This window comes from Stegodyphus dumicola, chromosome 4, assembly GCF_044657685.1.
Source record: "Stegodyphus dumicola isolate Sdum_Otavi_A_Nest chromosome 4, ASM4465768v1".
In the NCBI taxonomy this organism is placed as follows: domain Eukaryota; kingdom Metazoa; phylum Arthropoda; class Arachnida; order Araneae; family Eresidae; genus Stegodyphus; species Stegodyphus dumicola.
The window spans coordinates 163,054,371-163,078,470 of NC_140771.1; the positions used below are offsets into that span (position 1 = coordinate 163,054,371).

The window sequence follows — 24,100 nt, forward strand, 5'->3', positions numbered from 1 at the left end:
ACAAATCGTTGCTTTTGGCAATGTGCTTCTGACTTACTAGTTCGCAGTGTGATAGCATTTATTAGGTACGTGAAAATAGAAATTTGAGAATTAAAAATCTTCTAAGTGTCCAGTTGACTTATTTAATTAGAAATGCAAATACTTAAAGATTTTAGGCCAGTTAGGGTCTTCTTCGATTAACTGGGCCCCATTTGGTTAACTGGTCAAATTTAACTAGCCATAAGAATGGGAAATCTAACAATATAGACAACTTGTAGAAAGAATGAGTATTTAAATCAAAATAAATACAAAAAGCATAGACAAATACGTATATTTACAAATAAGAACGTACATAATTATTCCGATGGGCAGTTTTAGAGTGATTTAGTTTCATTCTTAGTTGCAGTTCCTAGAATTCTACCAGCATGAGCTATTGACTCCAGAGGTAAATAAACCAAATAGCCTTTTGAAAAGGAATGCTCGAACCTTCAAACCAGCATCCCCGCTCTATAAACCTTTTCGCGGCACTATCTTTCGTTTCAGCGCCATTTTGATGCTTTTGTAATAGTAAAACGCAATTTAATTTTTCACTTTTCCGAACAATGTTTTGGAGCATGGATGATATATTTTCTTGCAAAAATTAAATCGCGAATTCCTGTCATTTAAACAATAATCAAATCATAACCCATATTAATATTTTTTCCTTTAAAAAACAAAAAATGAAAATTTCTACTGAAAAACAACTGAAAATTTCGAAAGTAAATTTGTAAAATCGCATGATCAGTGTTCATTCTTCCTGCGTATTTGTAATGACATCACTGCATAACTATTTATGAGGTGAAATAAACAGATTACCACATTTGACCTTTTTGCGCATAGTTGCGACTGGCTTTCCGTTAACCGAAAAGAACGCCAGTTGTATCAGGTCATTCTACCAACAATATCGTTTTTTGTAGCAGATTTTGAAGAAATAAGTAAGATACTAATTTTACAAATAATTAATAATAACTTAACAAACTCTGTATTCAAAATCTGATCAATAACATTCTTCCAATGCTGCAACAGTTTTTTTGAGCAGCTGTTGCAGCTTTAAGAAAATCAACCGGATTTTAGAAGAAAATGTCATGAATGTCCGTTTCAAGTGCCTTATAGAAATTGAAATTGTTTTCATCAATGAAATTTTGCAAGTTTCGAACTTGTAGTCATTTTTTATCATTTATTTTGTTTAGTTATTATTATTATTATTGTTTTAGATATTTAAAAAAAAAAAAGGAGAATTTTTTTCACTTGAACATTTGAGATGCTCGCACGTTCTCTTTCATTAGCGTCTATAAGTTCATGTGGAATCCGCCTAGCGAGCTTAGAGATAATTCCAAGTTCCTTAAATGGCAATGTGCAAATGATAATGATGTGGTGTATTTAATTACGGCACACTAGGGCTATCTGCCTAAGGGGAGGGATGCCTTCGTGGAGGACTTTCTAAGGGAAACTGGCTCGTATACACGTTACACATGGGGAAAACCACGAAAACGCCCATGCAGCCAGCCCGTTCGCGGGATTCGAACCTCGGACCGAACTACCAGTGTTCAGCGACTTTACCGCTCGGCCGCTGGTGGGCCCAAATGATAATGATGAATGAACCTCTTCTTCCAGCTATTCAACTGCGACTTTAAACTTTTAAGATCGACTTGTCGAAATTTACAGAGACTGAATTAGCTCTTTATGAATATTCAAAACAGCTTTATCATACATTTCCTCTTCATTTTTATAATATTTGCTATGCTATTGTGTTCTTTTTTATTCGTAAAGCATGATGCATCTGAATGTGCTCTTCTGTGACCTCGATTTTCATTGAAGGGCTATTAAGGCAAGAGTGGGGCTTACAAGCCCTGCGTATATCTAAATGAAGCAGTCTTCGTTTGGTGATATGTATACATGTGAAAAACACTTGTTGTGTGCAAAGTGTGTACAAAATTTTATTATAGTATTAATGAATTTAAATGCTATATACAAAAATTATTTTAGATGATTAAGGAATTTAAATCAAATTGTTTGGTTTTAGAGTTAATAAAAAATACACTGCTGGCCATTAAAATTGCATACCATGAAGGCTGCATGCAACAAACGCCGGATTTGCATGGAAGGTACTACATGCTGGGGTTATGTAAATGTTTAGAATTCCAGCTCATGCGTACAAAACTGGTATGAGTAAAGCCATCTACACTGTATATAAACGGGATCCAATGACTGTCAGGTGAATCTGAAATAGATGGATCCAAGAGGGCCATACTAAACGCAGCTCAGGCCCTTAACGTCTGAGAGGACAAGCATGTTGTCCTCTAGGCCTATATAGCCCCGTCACGTGCCCTGAGTCAGGAGGTCTGCGCGGACAATGTGACAACGTCTACAGATCACGAGCTGTTGGTACAGCGATCTTTATTGCTGCTTTTCTTGAAGCTGCAGCAAAGGCAGCTGCGCCTACAGTGGTACAACAAATGACGACATTAAACATAGGAATGGCAGTATGTCGTCGTTTCAGATTCTGGTTTTGGACATAGCATCATGACGGACTAATCCGTTTGTGGAGGTACCGTGGAGAAGGAACATTACCAGCTTGCATTTGTCATCGTCATGCGAGCTCAGCAACCTAGATATCTTGTAGGGTGCCATTTAATATACATCTCGATCACTTCTTGTTTGCATGTGGACGGCGGTCGCTACATTTCTGGCGTGTAAGGACCGTGGCTGGGCCCCAACTTCAAGACCTTTGTTATGTCATCCTTAAATAAGTTAATTCATGACTGTATGCTGTTCGTGCCTTTCTGACCTTCCCCGATGCAGAGGATATTCGACTGTTACTCTGGCCAGCATGTTCTCTAGGTTTCTCACCCACTGAGAATATCCGGTCATTAGTTGCTGAGCGATTGGGACGCATCCACTCTTCAGCCACTACGACTGATGAGCTCTGGCATAAAGCCGCATGGAATGAAAGTTCCCGTAACTGCACCCAAGCTCAGTTCGACTCGATTCCCAGCCGGTTATAGCCGTTGCTGTTGCCAGAGATGTGAGCTCTGTATATTGAATTCTGCATGCTGTCAGCCCCAAACCATCTGTAAACTTAATCATGTCTTCCTCCTATTAATACCCTATACGTATAATAACTAAGATTCTGCTATTTGCTTTCCTTCTTGGTGCAGCATTTTTAATGGCCAGTAGTGCATTTCAAAGACAGAAATTCAGCTGTATTGTATCTTAATTGTTTAGTTTTTGTTCAAATTCTCACTGCTTGGGAATTTTAAGATGCGGCTGTAAGCATGGATAGGAAAGCCTTTTAACTGCTGGGTTCAAGAAAAGAACATAAAGCGGGGCTTTTTGTCAGTTAGTCATTTACTTTTCAAAGAATGTTACAGGTAATTTTACCAACTGTCAAAATGAATATGATAATCTAGGAGTTAATATGTATTTAAACCTAAAATTCTAGTGATTTTTTTCTATGGTCTGTCAAGTCACCCCATGTGATCCTTATGGAAAACAAGGGCTATACGAAAGAAACTGTGTTGATTAAAATTGCGATTTTGAATTGGGAATTAATTAATTATTAGTTACTGCAGTTTTCATTGTGCTTTTGTTTGTGCCAATCAAACTAATTAGTCTTTGGAATGTTATTTAACTTGAAATGTTCAATTAGATTTAATGTATGGATTAGAATAATATGAATTCATAATATTAGTTGAGTGATATATTTAATAATATCAATATTATTTGGTGATTTATTTTTATGTGCGATCGTTCTTTTCTGGTGTCGTGATAAAGTGGTATTATTGCATTCAATGAATATGTTTAATGTTTATATTAACCTATCTCTGATTTGGAAATGCTATAAATTATGAAATTACAGAGATATTAACTGGCTAAAAGAGAGAGTATATTTTAATTTTGAAAACAAAACTTAGAATTAAATTATTATTGAGAATAAAATTTAGATTTCAGAGAAGAATGATCACTTTACTTATAAAATATGCCTAGTTAAGCCATAGAGCCACTTGTGGTCAGATGGGCGGGCTGCTCCCACAAACAAACCTTATAAAGTATTGAATTTAATTAGTTTGTTTATTTACGAAGATAAACTGAGATTAATTTAATTGATTAGTCACCAGAGTCCACTTTACAAAATTTCAGGTTCTCAGTTTTTTTTTTTCCCTCCGACACTTGTTGATTTGGCATTAACAAAGTCAATTTCATATGATGTCAACTTTAATACGAGTAATTTAACTTTATTTCCATAATACACTTGTTTAAACGTGTTAGAACATGTATAACAAGTCCTGCGTGAAAAGTGACATGAGTTATTGCATTATCTGTTATTTTTTCTCAAGCTTATTTTTATATTGTACATTATTTTCAATTGTACAACAACTTGTGGTTTCTGTAATATTTTTGTTTATTAAGCTATTCTGCAAGTTCTTTACATGTAAGTTAGACCATTTGGGTAATATCAAGCTGATTCAGTGAACTTGAAATACACATCTGCTGGGAAAACACTTTGGGAAAGACACGTGTGCTTACTTTTTGAAACAGTGAGCAGCGGTTAGCAACCACTGCTTATGAAAAAGGACTCCGCCACACCAGTGACTGAAAGGCTCGTTCTGAACCAGACGCAAAGAAGCTTGCCATGGCCAGCTGCCGGGAACAGCCATTCTTCCTCCCACAATACGGTAGCTGTCCAACACGGGAGGTATCTTGGGTATTCCACACTGCTCATTCGTTGTATTTCTGACTCCTGAAAATGATCTTAGATCGTCAGTTTGAACCCTCACTAAAATAATTCTAAGTTGCTTATGTAGTAAAAGTTATCTTGAAAGAAATTGTGAATAAAATAAAACTGAATCGGTAAGCCGAAAAACTGCATTTTTTAATGAACTTTTCTTATTTATTATTAGCTATTATTAAAAAAATAATGCATATTTTATAAGGAAAACAAGTGACTGATGTGCATGTGTATTAAAGAATGATGGGCTATGAAATTCCTGTTCTAGAGGTGGTCTCTGAGTACTTACATTTAAAGCCTAATTTCAGAAGAGGGCGAAATGCGTACTTTCTCCGTACATCTACTTTCAAAGAATTTCTAGATTCTCTTGAAAGCTAGATTCTCAAATTAGCTGCTATGGAAATCATAGTTATTCCGCAGTCATAAGTTTGTTTTGTTTTGTAGCAAACAATATTTTCAATCTCTCTTTCTTTAAGCAAAACTTTTCAGGCTTTCTCTCTCGCCTTTTTTTTTTTCTTTCTTTTTCTTCTTCTTCCTCTTTTTTTTTCCTCTTAAATTTTAAGAATGCTGTGTATTTTTAATTCCTAATACAGATCTCAAGATAGGTTAAGCGAAATTCAGAAAGAATAGTACTGCTTCCAGAAAAATCGGGAGGGTTAGCAGCTGTACAATTTCCTCTGAAACACTTCGAACTGGAGATGTGATGAAAAAACATCACATCTCCCGGAAGATGAACAAATCTCCCGGCTTTAATTTTTAGCATTTGTTAGAAAAATATTTCCCAGCGTGTAAGAAATTAATACATTTAATTATATGTATAAATTTATGTAAAAAAATGTATAAATTTCATTTTCTCGTTTCTGTAGAATTTTAGCATAATTTTTCTTATTAAATATTATTTGATTTGAATTGTAAATTTTCTTAATCTACATCAGACATGTGTGGAACATCTTATGAAGATTCAACTAATATTTAGTTAATTAATATTAGTATTTAATTATGTTTTACATCAATAATGACGATGAGTTTATCCGCACAGTAGTTACATTAATTGTTAATTTTATTTTCTTCGTATTTAAAAGCACTGGGATAAATAAATATTTTCTTTCTTCTTCAGAATTTTCTCAGTATAAAAGAGTAAAAAAATTACAAAATGAAATTAGCCAAAGAATAGCAAATTTAGAATGTCTAATTAAATATAAAAATACTTTACGTCAGAATAGCATTAAAAAAGAAGTTAAATAAAATAAAATAATTAATAAAATTAATTTAAATAAATTGCATTATAAAATAAATTTTAATTAATTTGGAGTTTTCTTGAAATATAGGCACCTCATGGTGCTATATCCTCCCACAACTCCTGGCTTTTCTTACTTCAAGACTGGCTGCTATAAAAGTGGAAAATTTGACTTTATTGAACTACTTTTTTCAATTAAATGTTTTTATTAGATTATTTGACTTATAGAAGCATTTTGTTTGAATTGATGATTATTTAATTTATGAGATATAACGTATTAAACTGAAATGATCACTTAAAATTAAAAATTATACATTATTAAATTATAATTTTTAATTAACAATATACTATTTTTTAAACAATTCTAAAATTAATTTTTGAGATGCTCAGGATATAAAAAACGTGGAACGATTCATCAAAAGAAATGATTTCTTCCACCTTTCAAAGAAACTAATTTTTTTAACTGTACACTGAGGAAAAAAAAAAGAACGGTTTTATACCGCCCGTTCTACTGGGCCGATTGACAAAATTCAAACTGCGTTTTTCATGTCTCGAAACTGAGACTTAGGATATATATTAGATTTATATATAGCATTGTTCTAACATAGGTATTTTTACACAAAATCGGACTTTTTCTGAAATAACATATCAATTGTTTTCCATATTTCGATTCTATGACTCAAATTATGCCTAGATATAAAATTTTGTAAAATTTGGTGCGAAATTTACAGAGAAATTCAAAAATTTATCTTGGCACAATTTTTTCGCCAAGAATAATTCACTTGGCGAACTTCTCAATATGTGGCAACCAATTTTCCTTTCCCTTCCATTATGCCGGAGGGTAAAAAAAAGACACCTTGTTCTAACCTTTCTTTATGCATTGCGCATAAATGGAAAAAAAGCCACTTCGTTTCTACTCCCAAATAATTTTAGAAAAGTGTCTAAATCCCATTTGATGTTTTGTCGCTTTCAACAAATATGCCAAATTTCAAAACGCGCCTAAACAGAACATAAAAAATAAGCGAATTTTATTTGGAATGAAGCTAAATTTAGAAATGTGAAAGGAAGAGTCAAATAAGTTTAATAAAAAAAGATATTAATAAGTATATATCAAATTCAATTAACATTGAGGAGCTAAATTTTTGAGAGCTAATTTTTTAAAAACTACTCGTGCGATTTTTACAAAACATGGTAGTTTGGCGTAATTTGAGTCATAGAATCGAAATATGGGAAGAAATTGGTATGTTATTTCAGAAAAAGTCTGATTTTGTGCCAAAATACCATCTAATACATATCCTAAGTCGCGCTTTCAAAACATGAAAAACGCAAGTTGAATTGCGTCAATCGGGCCAGTAGAACGAGAGATATAGAACTGTCCCCCTTTTTTTTTTCGCAGTGTATATTTTATTCATATATTTGATTATTGAATGGATAAGCAGTTTAACAGCATTAATTTGGTCGTATAATCTAATTTAATTAAAATTTGAAGTAAAGTCAATAAGAATTTTCCAAGTTTTTCCTTTTTTTCCAGTTTCTTTCGGGGTGTTTCCCGTTTAAAATTTGTAAATTTGTGTTTTATATAACACATATTAAATTGAAAACTTGAAAACAAAAATTACGAAAAGCTGAAATGTACTCTTTTGTTTAATTAAGAATGAATTAAGAATGTTGAATTATAACATTATTTCAAGATTACAAAATGCGCTTTTATATTAAATATATTCTGCATTAGTGACATCGACTATCTTGAAGAAAAAAAAAATAAAAAAAAAATAGAAGTATGTTCGTAATAGAATCCTACTCTGACCCCCAGTTTTGTAAATCTGACTTTGCTTCATTATTTGGTGGTTTGTGTTAATTAAATTTTGCAGTATCTAAATCACTTCTCTGAATCCAAAATAATCTTTGGCTTTAAGATTTCAATTAATTATCAAAAAAGAAATTTTTGCGGTACATCCGAAGTGGATACTGGATGTCGCGTGAAGTATGGTGCGCCTTTTTGCCTTCAAGACGGCAGAATTAAAGTCGTTCAATGTCATAAAATGATTCTTATCGTACCGGCAGTTACATTTTGTTTCATTTATGTGATTTACGTAAAAAATGCTTTCAAATTTTGACGCTAAAAATATTTCAGCGAAATCATAGCTTAGGTCAATGGTCTCAGAATAATTCTGTGAGGTTTTCAATTAAATGGGATGAAACACTTTTAAACGAAACCCTAGCAAAGAAAAACAAGAAAAAATAGGAAAAATCTTTTAAGTTCTTGTTAAAAAAAAAAAAAAAAAAAAAAAAAAAAACTAATGACGCAACGCGCGTTAATCGAAATTCGCATTAACCGATAAAATTTCCTATAATAATACCATGCATATCGGAAATTTTGTTCATGTTAACCGAATGTTCATCTTAAGCGAGTTCTTGTTAAGGGGGATTACTGTATTTCCTTCTCGCAGAACTGAATTAACCGTTAAGCAAAATAAGCATTTGTTTAGGAAAGAAGGCACCACAGAAAGATGCGTTGGGACTCAAGAAAAGAAGCTCCACAAAAATTTCTCATTTCCAGAGACAAAGAGAGAAGTAATAAGGGGAAAAACGCCCGGCCTAAATGTATGCCACCGCACCAAAATCCGTAAAGCGTTTAGGGCCTCTAAGAGTCTTATGATTCGTTCCTGCCTTTACGTTATAATTATTATATATGCATGTTTATATAAATACTTATTAAGTGAAATTTAAAATTTAGTTTAAAAAGAACTTTAATTCAGTAAAAAAATTTCAGTCCTTCAACTTCTTTTAGGTTGTGCGTTTAGTCCGCCCGAAATTTCAGTTTAAGACCACTGGTGCAGGTAAGTAGGATTCACGTTCTTTGCCCTAATTAAATGATTTGATCCAATTTCTAGTCCGCTGTCCTACGATATCGCTGAGATAGTTATTCATTCATTATTATTGCTTAATGGATAATTCAATTTTTTGTCTATAAGATTACTGAATTGCAACGTGAAGACAACGTGAGACAACGTGAGTTGTATTTTTTAAGCTGAAATGGCGCAGGAAGTAAAATAATGTTTTACAGTGTCGCAAGACATATGTAATTTCTTTAAAATAGTATGAAATTTTAACCACATTCTCCTACCAAAGGTTAGAGCGGTTGGCAATTTATTATTTCCTTTTAATCTATAACCAATGTTTAATTTGTTGCAAAACTGGTTTTCGAGGGACATATAGAAGGAAGTCTTCGAAATTATTGACCATGACTTGCAAGTTTTTGTCGAATGCTTTTAATTCACTCTCAAATTAACCTCAGAGTACGGTGTTCATGTTCTTAAATGCGATAACCTCAAATAAAAAAACTGAGACTGAAAAGATAAATTCTCTATTATCTGAATTGTTTCCGTGTTCATTATTTTCTACTCTCTTCTCTTTTTTCTTTCTGTCTCCTCTGTTTGTTGTTATTTAGCTGATAAAGGTTATTGCAACCCCTAAGTCCTTGAAGAGAAAGTATACTTTAATCAGAACTCACAGATTTAATGCTTAGGGAAAGCATTTCTACTCTACACTCTTATGTCAGACATTAAAACTTAAACATTCATTATGATAAAAATGTTTTACAGAATTAAGGAGAAAATACTCGTACATAAAGTATAAATAAGTATTCGGTATTGTTTTTAATTCAATTCGCTGCCATTAGGTTTTTGAGCTTGTGGATTATTGCCCGACTTGAAGTATTATTTCTTCAATTGCTATTTGTATTCGAAATGCATTACATTGATTTACATACGTAAAAGCAAGAATGAAGATTTCATATTCAAACTGGTTGGGAAAAATTTAAACCAAATAATTATTCTTTACCAAGACATGTGATATTAAGTTACAGAAGTTATCAAATAAAATAATACTGCAAATTTTCATCAAAGTTATCGATTAGATATATTATAAATTATATTAATTAAAACATATTTTTATAAATAAATATAGAGATTCTTGAGAAACTTTTTTTCTCATAAAAACGGGCAGTTTTTTTCCCTGAACAGCCATTGTAATAATCTAAAGAATAAATTAAAGATCGTATGCACTTTGAAAGGCAACATGTCGAGAAATTTCATTTAGATTTTGAATTAACAATCTCATTTCTTTTGAAATAGCAACAATTTTAGGTCTCGTGAATTATAAATGCTCTGCTAACATAATGTTAATCGGCCTTTTTAAAACACCAAAAAGAAAAAGCTGTGAAAGTTTTTAACACTTAAATTAACATATTATTTATAACTGGTAGTCCAACAGCAATTTCTCGTATTTCTTTCGATGTCAAAAACGTTTTCAGCAAGTGTTATATCATGTTGTGCTACCATGCATTTATCATATACACCTTGGTAAGAAGATAATGAAGTCACTTGTTTGGGGAAATGCAGTCTTCCCTTTCGAGAAACACTGCTCTGTCCTGTATATCAGCAATTAATCAGCACTGTCCTATATATCAGCAATTAAGTAAGCAATTGCATATCAGCAATTGCTTCTTAGGCGTTCACAAAGGAAGGGCAAATGGATCCCCTCGGAATCAAATTTAAAAAAAGGTGTTTTTTTTTATAATGATGGCCACAGAGTGTATATTGTGAATATGTATGCATACGATACTTGACTTTATGCAATACTGTATTCTGTAATCGACTTGTGATTCCTTCGCAAACAAAATAAGTAAATAAAAATGTATATTATATAACTATTTGTTCTAATCTACCTCTGAAACATTTTCTGGAGAAATATATGATCTACCTGCGTTTGATAGTCATAGCTGAGACAGGCACCATGAAAGCACCAGTACTTTACCGTAAGGCAATGGATGTTGCCCTTCGACTACAGCTTTTTGTTCATTTAGCAGTTCTCCAGGATGTAATTACTTTTTCAGTATCAGTGCTTAGCAGGTTTGTTAAGATGGAATAAATTGTGTGTGTGCCACCGTTGCATTTTCTAGGTTACAAAGATTGTTGTGGGCCCACCAGCGGCCGAGCGGTAAAAGCCGCTGAACACTGGTAGTTCGTTCCGGGGTTCGAGTCCCGGCGAACGGGCTGGCTGCATGGACGTTTTCGTCGTTTTCCCCCATGTGTAACGGGGATACGAGCCAGTTTCCCTTAAAAAGACCTCCACGGGGCATCCCTCCCTTTCCGTGTAGTGCCTAAGGGCGGAGCACGTAATAAATAAATAAAAAAAAAAAAAAAGAAGATTGTTGTGAGTTGCTCTGTTAATTACTTCTCTGGAATGTAAGTTGTTGGAGTAGCTTATAAAATGAAAACAAATGATATAAGGTATTTTGGAACTTGAGATTTGGAACCTCGTCTATAGTTTGGTTAGGACATGAGATAATACTGGATTACTTTTTAACTTCATGATTCGCATTGTTACCGGATGGTATATTCTACATCAGTATGATATTAATTTGTGCATATTTTTGCCACTCCCTTTTTTATTATTGATTATTTTTCTGTGATTTTTACTTTTTATGAGGAAGACTTTTTTCATCATAGCATATTTTCTTATCAGGCATTTGATAAGCTAATGTTAGCCGTCTCTTAGTTGACTGATCTGAGCATTCGTTGAGGGAAGGTTTCTGTAGCAAACGTATCTACGGAATAGCTACTACTCTCAAGTTATTACTATTTGATGTACCATCTAACACTATACATATGTATTAGACATAATTGTTTGATTTCAAATTTGTGTAGGTATTTTATATGTGCTTCTCTTATCTTAGAAAGCTAATAGCAGTTCAACATAGATAGTCATTACTGAAATTCATCATACAAAATGTGAACTAAATAGCTGAAGGATACTCACCACAATTCTCCTCATCTGTACCATCACCACAATGATCGATGCCATCGCACTGTTTTTCCTTCGGTAAGCATTTAGTCCTATGACGGCAGGTTATCTGTTCATCCGTACATCTGACTGTAAATGAGAAATATCGAGTAATTAAACATGAGAAGTAACAAAATTAGTGGCAGTAGAAAACATCTCCCCCCACCCACCCAAAAAGAAAGTAGAAGAAAAAAGTGTAGTTTGTGAAGTGTCCATAACAAATTTAGGTAAATGAAAATGTTGCATCATTTTTATTATTTGGAGAAAGGATCCAAAGATCTGGTGATAGCAAAAAAGTTAATAATGTTATTTATTATTATTATATAAATAATAATTATTATTATGCAATTTTAATAAAAATGGAAGACTTTTTCTGATTTTTCAATTATTTTCAAATTCAGCGAGGCAGCATCGCAACTTTTCTTTCATTTTTCTCCAATCATGCATTTCGGTGTATAAGCCAATAAATTTCAGCAAAATTTTAATGTTGAAGTTTGGGTGTAGATTTAAATACGAATTCAAAATAATTAAAATTAATTTGACTAAAAACTTATATTATAGTTTAAATAATTGAAAAAATTATTTAAATTTTTAATCCAAACGTACATTAATGATATTTTTCAGTATTCTTCAGTGATATTTCCGTGTCCTGCTCGAAATTTTCTAGAAATTCTTAGAAATTTCTCTGCTAGAAAGAAGTCCACGTGTATGACATTGATTTTTTTTTTTTTTCGTCATAATAATATCATCTTCAGTTCCGTTCATAGCACTGTTCACCAAAAATGATAGCATTCAGTTTATAACCAGAATACGCAGTGCCTTTTTATTTCCTTGTACGAAGTAAAAAGGAAGTATTGTAATCGCGAAAAGTTTCAGGCATTCAACGAAAATATCCATTTTGACCGCTATCGAATGCAATTTAACGATGTTTTTGCGTGATATCTGTACGTAAGGACAGAATAAAAGACTCGTTTCCTCCAAAAAAATTATAAAACTGCTTTAAAATTAATTCTGAAGAGAATTTTTCGTGGCGTTTGTACGAACGTATGTACGTACGTGATTACGTACGTATCTCTCATATCTCAAAAACGAGTAGCCTCAGAACGTCGAAATTTTGTATATAGGACTGCTATAACATGTAGATATGCACCTCGTATTTTGGTTGCAATCGGCCGCACCAAACGTATATAAATATATTTATGTATATATCCACTCTGTTACTGAAGTATTGTAATCGCGAAAAGTTTCAGGCATTCAACGAAAATATCCATTTTGACCGCTATCGAATGCAATTTAACGATGTTTTTGCGTGATATATGTACGTAAGGACAGAATAAAAGACTCTGTTCCTCCAAAAAAATTATAAAACTGCTTTAAAATTAATTCTGAAGAGAATTTTTCGTGGCGTTTGTACGAACGTATGTACGTACGTGCGTACCTACGTATCTCTCATATCTCAAAAACGAGTACCCTCAGAACGTCGAAATTTTGTATATAGGACTGCTATAACATGTAGATATGCACCTCGTATTTTGGTCGCAATCGCCGCACCAAACGTATATAAATATATTTATGTATATATCCACTCTGTTACCCGGCTCAGTGACCTCAGTTTGTTTACTCGTATATGTTTGTTAATTGTACATTTTTTGCTTTAAAAATGATTGAATTATGTTGTTTTTATCTTCCGGTTAAGGTTTTTATGCCTTTAGTAAATCTGTATGCAATATTTTTAGAATTATCAACAATTTTAAAGTTGTTTAAGTGCCGCTAAGCCTTCTTTTTTTTTATGGCGGCCATTGATTGTTTACATTTAAAACAGCAGACTAGTGGATTTGTTGCCAATCTAGAGAAACTTAGCTTCGCAACAACAAAGATAACGCCTTCATTTATTATTGCCAATTAAATCATGCTTAATCTTTTCTGGAATTTTTTCGAGGAAATAAGTGTTTAAGATTTACTTCGTAATTTTTAATATAGATATTTTGAGTTTTTATATATTTTTGCCTTTTCGCGAAGTGAGAACTGAATTAATTGAATGAGAAATAATCAATCGTCTGTGAAAAACTGTTTCTTTTTTGTTTTGCTTGCTTAATTTCTTTTATACATCATTCTAGCTTTATTATAGTATTTGAATAGAACATGTGGAAACGATTAGATAATTTTATTCTTTAAATGATATAAATTTTGTGCATTATGAGTTATAATATGAACGAAATATAATACTGTTAAGTAAATCTAGCGCCAGTGTATCGCTATGGTAAACAAATACTAGAGTGAATTTTAAAGAATGCATTTATTCTTTTGTGGTTTATGCGCTGTCGGCGAAGTAGATTTAATTCAATCCAATAAGTTTAAATGAAATGCAAGAAAAATGCATATAATTTAATATTCCGTACAAGGAAGTCATGTGGTGTACACATCAGATTTTTTAATTTGGTTAACGAACGCACTGAGTATGTGCACTCCATTTTCAAGTCCATTTTCTCATGGACTTCAGTCTTTAGCATTGGACCCATCAGTGTATTTTCCACCGTAGTGGAACTAAAGAATTGTATTATAATCTCAAAAGCGGAAGCGCAACTGAGAGAGAAAGATCATACGAATCCTTGAGAATAGTTACTACAGTTAAGAGCCAAAATACACTGGCCGGAAAATTAAAAGAACAACTTTGAGAAAGGGCTTTATATTATTTCTATTAAGTATAATGAAAGATAATTGGTTTGTAGTTCAAAAATCAGCGTTATCATATAATCCCACGGGATTTGTCAGTGCCAAACAAAAGCGTCCAAGTTTTTGCGCCCATTCTTTCAGCAAGTCTGGAAGGAATGAAAATGAGTGTTTCAGAATCCAATTTCAAGAATTCTGCGAATAGCTGGCTAAATTCTTTCGGGCGGGGAGAGTGGAACATGTTATTGAGAAGGCATCTGACGAATTGTGAGCAAGCAGCGCAAATTCTCACACAAGTCTGTAAAGACCTAAAATGAATAGCTAAAACGTTATCTCAAAATCTGGCATTAGTTTAAAGATACTGGAGATATGTACAAAAAGCCAGGTAATGTCTAAAACGTGCGACGACAGACTCTCAAGACTGTCATTTAGCATCTTTTTTTAAAAGAAATAGGCAACTAATATCCGTCCAGATTTAACAAGGAAGTTCTGTGCACCTACATGCGCTCGGCTATCCAAATATATCGTTAGTGACAAGCTGCATACAAGAGGGCTGCATGCAAGGGAACCTATGATTCCCCAGCCGTCCGTATATGGCTCCAAAAGCACTATCAACTCTACTTTCCAAAACATTAGATTTTCCATTCCTTCAGTTCACTATAATCCTGTCCAAGTATGTTTTCCGGGGTACAGAGGGTTCAGGTCTTCAACCTCTTCTTTGCCACTCAACATCACTCATTACGGTTACCACATCATGAACTTTCATCATCATGCCCAATGTGGAATTACATCAGGTTACAAGAAAGTACTGCTTATGCATTAGTAATCCTATATAACCATTCCCATATCAACGTACCACAAAAACTTATGATGGGTGTTTACGAAATCGGTCGTCAAAACAGCAGTGGTGTAGAAATCACCATAGCTGAAATGCCTCAGAACGCAAGAACTGGATCCCCGTCCTGTGATCCTCAAAGGGCCTGCCTATCGGGTATAAGTGTGTCCAAGCTCCTGAAGACCCCTTCCACGTTTTCCTTATTGACGACTCTGGTTTTTGTTAGGATAGGGATTCTAGCTACAATCTGGAGAGAGCAAAACACACGCGATAAGTCTGAAAACATCCATGAAGGGTGTCTGTACCAAGGGGGTGGAAACAGGATATGGGCGGGCATCGTTACGAACGGCCGCACTGACGTACGCACTTTTACCAGGGCAACTATTAATGCTGGTACTGCGCTCAGCATTAATAGCTGAACAGCTAAGATTCTTGATCCTTATGTCAAGACTTTACGGCCGCAATCGGTAATATTTTCCTTCTAATGCTCGTTAGTTAGTACTCCTCATCATCTCGCTGCACTAATGACTGATTATTTGAAGACAAAGAATCCAGCGGATTGAATATCCTGCATATCCTGCGTTTTTAAATGCGATATAACGTATATGGAACTCACGAGAAGGCTGATTTGCATGACTGCAGCCCCCACCATGCATTTTCCTGAAGCTTCAAGGTATCTTTGTTATCGCAGAAACTCCTGGGCAAACTAATACACAACATGTAAAATGACTGTAAAGTTTGCACTTCGGTCAGGGGGTCAAATATTAGCCAGAAATCAGCATATTGTTCAAGTAGCCACCAATCAAAGTTTGAAGCTTCAGCAGTGCAGCACAGATTTGAGAACGGCCTCGCCAAGCAAAGTAATTGGTATGACAGTACCACCAGAGAGGCCGAACTCTTGCTAAAAGATTTCTGGTCAAGTCCAGTGGTAGATTGGATTCAACAGATGAGGTCTGATTAAGTTCAGTAGCCTAGTAGGTTCTGCCAAAGACCGATCTTATTCCCAGAGAGACAGAGTGAAATTTCCATGTCACTATCTCCATTCTCCAGTTGATGAGCGGAATATGTCCAAGAGAAGCCATGAAGTAGCAACAAGAGATGTGCAACTTCACTTAAGCCATTGTTCTTAACCTGCATGTGCCACGTTCACTTTCATCAGTTCAAGTTGGTTTCAATATTTTTATTGGATAATTTGCGTTTTCTAAAAAGTTATATTTCAAAGTCAGATAACCACAAAGTTTTCAAGAATTAAAATAGGAATTAAATTTCAAAAGTTAACGAAGGATGAACACACACTTCATTAATTTTTTTCTATGTATTTCAGAAACATTATAATAACAACTTTTCCCTGCCCAAGTTTATATATTTTCTTTATTCTTCATAAAATTCATTTTTTGAAGGTAGTTCTGCATTTCAAAGAAGTGTCAAGCATGATCTAAAAAAGCTCATGAGCAAGTTAAATGTCCTTAGCTCCAAAATAGTTCAGGTTACATGAGTTATTTCTTTAATTTTTCAGCTAGTGTAATTTTCGCTACGGTACTACCAGAGCTTCAAATGATTCACATGCCTTTATGTTGAGAGAATTAGGGAAAAGAAATTATTAGTACCAGAAGTGTACTTTCATTATAAAATGCTCCCACTTCTATTTTTTGAATGAAAGGCTGAAGGTGAATTGTCACTCAGCTCATCCCATAACTCTTTCTAAATTAAACGGCCAAATAGTCGCACTTTTGGTTATATGTAATTGGATTTACAGTATAGTTTTAAATTAGGTTTATACAAGGTTAATCAGTTTTAGCCGAACTTTGCAGTTAAAGTTGGGCTCTTTACTTATATTCGGAAATATACAGTATAAATTTCAGAATGGTGAAGTATCATTGGTAATACTCACTGATAGGCAGCATTTGCTGAAAGTAAAACTGGAATCCAACATTTCGAGGTGTTCTCCCACTAATGAAGTTCAGATGCAAAATATTAGTTTTTGATCTAAATGTCATGGGTACCCAGTATCCACAGTATTTGCCGATTTTCTTATGATTTGGTGGTTCACCTTCGTAGAGGTGAAGTGCATCCGTACCGCAATCCAGGTTCAGTGCGAAGTACATCTTTTTCAGTAGAAATACCTGTAAAAGTCACAGACTGCATGTTACATACCTTGATGCGTTTTCATAATGAATTTAATTAGAAATCCATGAAGTTTATGGTAAGATTGTAAGACCACCGATTTAATTCTCAGCAATAGTGCTTAAATAACTAGGATTAGATCAAAACAGATCACTATAATCAGTTTCGATGTGGGTATGCATTTGAAGTCATCTAGAATCTAAACTGAAAGAGCCGATTCTTTCTCGATTAGATCGAACAATGAATCTTTTCGTTTTTAAAGCGCGTATGAATCAATTGTATCAAAAGCATGTGTAAATTCGGAGGAATCCCTCACCTTAGGCAGATAGCCTTCGATTGCTTTGCCGTACTCAAATAAATCAAACCAATTTGTAGTGTGATTTATAATGGGCATCTGAAGCGCGAGTGCAGACTATGAGTGCTCTTTCATTTGCTGATTTAATCTTCGACTTAGCAAGCGACAGATTCCTTGTTCGACCTTTCAAAGAGGAAATCGTTCTATGGGAATATCAAGAGCGTGAAGAAGTGTCAGTGATCAGCCATCAGTTCAAAGTAGCCTATACTCGTCAGTATTTTATTCAGCGTGATGAGAGAACCCAGTTAGAAACATGTGAAGATACCCAGAAGTTACACCACCGCAACCGATTTGTATATCTGTCTGATACGAAGAAGGCAGTGCTTCAGGGGGTTTACGCCACAAACTCTGTCATCCGCGTACAGCAGTAGGAAGCTTGATTCATTGGATTCTATGATACGTTTCCAGTCTTCTGCCTTGCAATGGCAGTGCGATTTGCCAAATTGTGGTCGCAGTAATTGATGTTTTTCCACTAGCAGTAGAATCCAAGATGGCCGTCGGCTGCTGTAACTGAGCTGCTTCAGTTACCGACGAAAAGCGATCAGCGACATCACTGATTTATGGCCACATTTTGCGCGATTCCCATCGCTATCTCCTCTTTCCAGGTATTGTTGGTAAGCCCGTGTATACGACATGTACGCCATTTCAGCTGTTTCTGATATCGAACATCCTTTCTGGAAAGCGCCGGCAATTTGCCCTGATAAATCACACTTAAATAGCTGCCTTTATTGGATTATAACAATCTTTGGTATGTTTATTGAAACTCTGATGTTAATACTATTTTACGTCACTGAGGACAGTCAGCTTCTCGGAACTCACTGGTTCTCACTGTGTTTATCTGCATGGTCGCATCGGAGATGTATATAATAGTTTGATTTTTCAGTTATGTTAAGCTGAAATTAATTCAGTATGAAACAAAAATATTAACATATTGACTTTTGATAGTTATAATCGTAAAGGTTATAACTATCAAAAGGTGGAAGTATGTAAGCTTGGTGTAAAATTGTACAAGAGTCATATATATTGTGCATTCGGATTCATTTCAAAATGCAGTCTATTCGTAAGTTAATAAATACAGTATTGTGAAAACAATTTTGTAAAGAATTAAAACTGTTTACGTATTTAAAATATCAGCTTTAATATAAAAATTTTTACAAAAGAAATAATTCATGAAAAACACCAGTGGAGACAGCTGTAGTGTATACTTTCACTTGTTATTCAGAAATGATATATTCTTCTTCTTTCCCTCCTCCATCTCATTTTTATACTATAAAAGATAACTGTTTTTAAAACTTAGCCTACAGATGATAGATTTCGCAGAGAGATTTTTTACAATGCACATAATTCTGCTCTTACATAACAGGTATGTAAGAAATTATTACATTGTTTTGCCCGTGCTACTATATTAAGGGTTAGCATATCTTGTAGCATTGGAAACTGCGTGATTCTAATCCTAGCGAAAACAAAACTGGTTTTTCAGTTTTCTTGCTCTGAAACTCCTAACAGCCTTTAATAGCCAGGGGAATAAATAAAATGCGTTCTGAAAATTTCAGATTACAATTTAAATGTCAATGAAGAATTTAGCGTTAAAAATTTCATAAGAAAAAACTATATTAAAAAAACTGAATACTATAAACAATCATTAAAAGTATTTTAAAAATAATTACAATCTGATTTTCCTTCAGACTGCAGTTTAACATCTGAAGTAGCTTTATTATAAGCCGTTATAAAGAGCTTATCGATTTAAAATATATCCCAAGATACACAACATTAAAATCTTACTTTTTAAAGAAGCTACTCAAAATATCAGTTCTAGATAGTACGAAGAAGCGAAATTGCTACGACCCAGCACAATCCTAAATAATCGTTGAAGACTTTTGGGTTTGTTTAATAAATGACAGGATTGGATTTATTAGATTACGGCCAAAGCCCATAAGGATTATCTGTTTAAGAGTATAGGGATGCCTTAGTGAAAGAATTTCTAACCCTCATATGCAAGCTAAACATGAGGAAAATCACGGAAAATTCAAATCCCAGCCTGTGTTTCGGGATACAAATACGGGTCGAACTACCATTATTCAGTCTTACACACTCAGCCGCTGGTAGACATTTGTTTAGAAAGGAAAACTCAATAGTGGAAAAAAAAACTTTGCATTTTTTCTCCACTGGCTTGCTTGAGAATGAGGTTTGCAACAAATATGTCGGTTAATTGAGATAGCAGGAATTTCTGCTTTGTCAGGAGACGAAATTCGCTCAGTGTAAATACTAACACCTCCGTATGAATTGTTAAAATGATTGCTTACAAGAATAAAAAAGGAGCGCAAATGATGCTTATTTATTATCTATAAACAATCAAGTGCAAAATCGCATGAGACTGCCTGTAGAAGGATAGAGATGCCTTCGTGAAAGTTTATCTAAGCGACTGGGTTACATTCATGTTACTCAAACAGATGAGCATTTGCCAAATGTCGCTCAAGGCCACATGTCTAAAAATTTGTTATGAAATATCTTCGATGAGTATATCATAATTAGTAAGTAAAATCTCTGAAAAGATAGGTAGGAATTTTTTACAAAGCTGTGTCAAATTAAATTACAAAAATTTTCTAAAAAACTTTACCAGTAAAAACAAAATTAAGTGCTTTCCGTTTATACACTGGAATTATTTCTCTATGGGAAAGTTTGCTTGAAGAATTAGAATTTTGATGAGTACATTTAAAAGATGGTCTGCAAGTTCAATTCTGATGCCTGAATTCAAGGACTTCAATACAAGCCCATCAATGGCATAAAGATGCTGAACATTGACATTTTAGTACAGATTTAAATCCCACGAACGACTGGCTACACAGGAGTTTCCTTGGTTTCCTCATGTGTATGATGAATATAAGAGATTTTCCTTTAAAAAATCATCTACGAAGATATTTCTTTCCACAAGTAAATAGAACTCGATTGCTTAGTCATAATTCAGATAATCTGGTCCAGTACTTTTACAAAGCCACATCGCATATTTTATAGAAGTAGGAAAATCGTCAGCAACGTATATCCCATACTACAGGGCACACGACAATTAAAATCAAAATTATGAAGGATTTGCCGTGAGTCCTATAGTATGGAACATACGCTGCTATTGACACACACTAATGAAGTTCTACATTTTTACATGAGCAATGTTAAAATTAAATATTGCTCATTTGTATCAATTTATTCCAGTTCGTTAGATGTGGATTATACGGGTAGTCGCCAAGTGCATTAATCTGAATTAGATTCCAGGTGAAACAAAAATTAATTCTTAGTTATTTACATCATGTAAATAATATAGATCTAGAATTTGAAAAAAAAAACCGCATATGAAAAAAAGACAAATATGGCAGACTAATTGCTTTCGATATAGCAAGTCGTTGCAGAAAGATTACATAGGTGAAGAGGTGGACGAAAATTATTATTATTGAAAGCCGTCAATTTGACTTTGGAAATATATCCAGTTTTAATTAAGATCTTGCAATCACAATCTGTACAAGGCAATATACTCCAACGGGAGTAATGTTATCAATGAAGAAAAGGCAAAATTTGCCAACCAAATTGTGAAATTTTACAAAACTTTCGCGGCCAAAAAATTACGCTTAATAGTTAAACGAAAATTTTTTCTGCAAAGAATTTGAACTAACATTTCTATAAACAATCTAGATCAAGTACAAAGCAACAATGCAAATAATTTATACGTAACACGTAAAGCCTTAACAAAATATTCGAAGAAGGAAACAAAAAGCAATGGAAAATTCAAAAAAACATGTGATTTCCTTATTAAATCAGTTTTTGCGAAAACGTTTAGTGTTCCCGAAATTTCAGAAAATTTCTTAAAAATTCACCTTCGTAGAAACTTTATAAAATAATATTTTGTAAAATTACTTAGAACACTAGAAATTGTTGGAATGTCTTTACTGAAGAATGCAGTCGCATCGATATTCATAAAGCAAATAACATATGTTTAAGGGGTAAATACATTCTTGATTACAAACAATAGAACACTTTTTTTTTGTATGATTGTTTTTCGTTGATAATGAATATGACGTAATGTTCTGGATGATATTAAAATATATTTCAGTTGTTGACATTGGTACTGGTTCTTCGTTTTCTGCGTATGATAAAAAGACCTTATTGAATATTTTTATGGGAAACAGTTGCACAAGCAAAATTATCTCCAACTTGCGTAATGATAAGCACAGTATTTACGTGCCTTCAATCATTTGATAGCGACAAATTCACATCTGTGTGAACTTAAACGATTTTTTTAAAGCTGTCATGTTTCTGCTTGATAAAAATGCAACACAAAATTTAAGTCTCTAGATAGAATTGGATAAGGATTCGTTTATTAAGCATTATTATATATAAGCAAAATGAAATTTCGACGATATTCTAGAAAAGAAACCGAGATGTTCTAAAAACTGGAAATAACTTTCTGAAAATGAAGTAGTTTAGAGCTCTGAAACAGCAAGGAACATATAAAGATAATTCAAAAGATTCAAATACCCAAAAACCTGCTGCCGGCGTTAGGGTTTTTTTTTTTTTTTTTTTTTTTTTTTTTTTGTATTTCTCATGAACATTACGAGTATGAACTATTCTGCATCTGAATTCTAACCAAATTGTGAAATTTTACAAAACTTTCGCGGCCAAAAAATTACACTTAATAGTTAAACGAAATTTTGAATCCTAAAGGCATCCCTTCCCTCAGATAGCCCTCGCTTGCTTAGCCGTAAGTAAGTAAATAAACAAACATTTACCCTCCAAATTTCAACTTAGTCTTAATTAAATACTCTAAGATTGCGATCAGTATTTCATGGTAAGCGCACATTAGAGGGAAAATGTAATGACACCCCAAATCAATATAAAAATGAAGAAAGAGACTACGAATTTTCATTCGAGTTCAATTATTGTTTTTTGTGTTGAAATTCATGTTATAACTTGCATAAGAAAAAGAAACTCATGCCAGTACATCTTAGAATACGATCTCTGGAGAACAGTAGCCTACTGGAACTGCAAATTATCGTACTGCGCAGTTGATATTGTCGTTGATGGAGATTTAATAAATGTTATGAGAATTTGCAAGCGATCTCTCCAGAATGGCATACCCATAGCTACGTGCGGGATCTCAGCGGCTTCCACTCACTAATGATTGAGAGGACAGACATTTTCTCCTCATAACATTTAGGGATCGTAAGGCCACGTCATTGCAAATTTGGATGTATTGCTTGCCACCAAGTATCCGAAAGTACAGTTAAATGATGTATGCAACACCAGGATTGTTAGCAAGAGGATCATTGCTTCGACACCAACTGACAGTAGGGAATCAACACTCTACAATGATCCATTCAACAACGCACATGGGAGCATCAGGGGCATGACGTCACCTTTTCTGACAAATTCTGCTTTTCCTTACATCATCCTGATGGCCATATCTATCCACCGAAAGAAACCAACGATGGAAGCTTGCATAATTCCGCTTCATATGGGCCCATAATTTGGACTAATCATATGAGATGCCATTGGGTGCACATTTCATTCACCAATAGTTCTCATGCCCGGTATTTTGACTAACTACAGTTACATTACTGAGGTTTTAATGCCCATTCTTGTTCCATAAATTTGGAAGTTACATTTCTCCAATTTTCAGCAAATTCAGTGCGAAACCACACGTTATTCCGGCTGTGCTGTATCTCCTCAACACACAAGATATTCTGTTCTTGTTTTGGTCCGTTTGTACTTCAGATCTGTCACTAAATGAAAACGTGAGTGTTTCCGAAGAGATTGGCCCAGTAATATTCACCAACCAGTATGATAAATAAAATTTTGACATTTAATTGACACCGCATGGACTGCAATACCCGTAGTTCTCACCTAAAATCTATCTGATTCAATTTGCAGCCGTTTAATAGGAATTATTATTGCCAAAAGCAAAAGCTTGGGCTGTTGAATTCTGCTTGTTCTGTACCTCAAAAATTATCCAGAATTTTACTCATTTTATCCTTGTAATGTATTTGTAAAATAAATACGATTTTTAACTTTTCTTTTATCGTATATATTAATTTCTTTTATCGTATAATAATTTTAATATCTAGAAGTGTAATATTCAGTGAATAAGTGAATATATAGAAAAGTCAAGGGATGTCAATTCCAACGAGAATGATATTTTCATGGAGGTTTCTTTCTAAGCGAAACTGGTTCATTATTGCGTTACACAAGGCAAAAAACCTCATCTCATAAGCTCAGACCCTTGAATGGGAACAAAAGCCC

General features: G+C 33.9%; 1 protein-coding gene across 2 annotated transcripts in view; it reads right to left on the reverse strand.

Moving 5' to 3' along the window:
- The window catches only part of LOC118190396 (chymotrypsin-like protease CTRL-1), a 70,089-nt gene that overhangs the window by 40,138 nt on the left and 5,851 nt on the right, over nucleotides 1-24,100 (reverse strand). For both annotated transcript variants that reach the window (XM_085815724.1, XM_085815725.1), the window contains exons 3-5: nucleotides 17,228-17,459; nucleotides 11,808-11,921; nucleotides 4,546-4,759 (exon numbers count right to left, since the gene is read on the reverse strand). In XM_085815724.1, coding sequence (XP_085671850.1) covers nucleotides 4,546-4,759; nucleotides 11,808-11,921; nucleotides 17,228-17,459 — 560 coding nt within the window. The remainder of the gene's footprint in view (nucleotides 1-4,545; nucleotides 4,760-11,807; nucleotides 11,922-17,227; nucleotides 17,460-24,100) is intronic.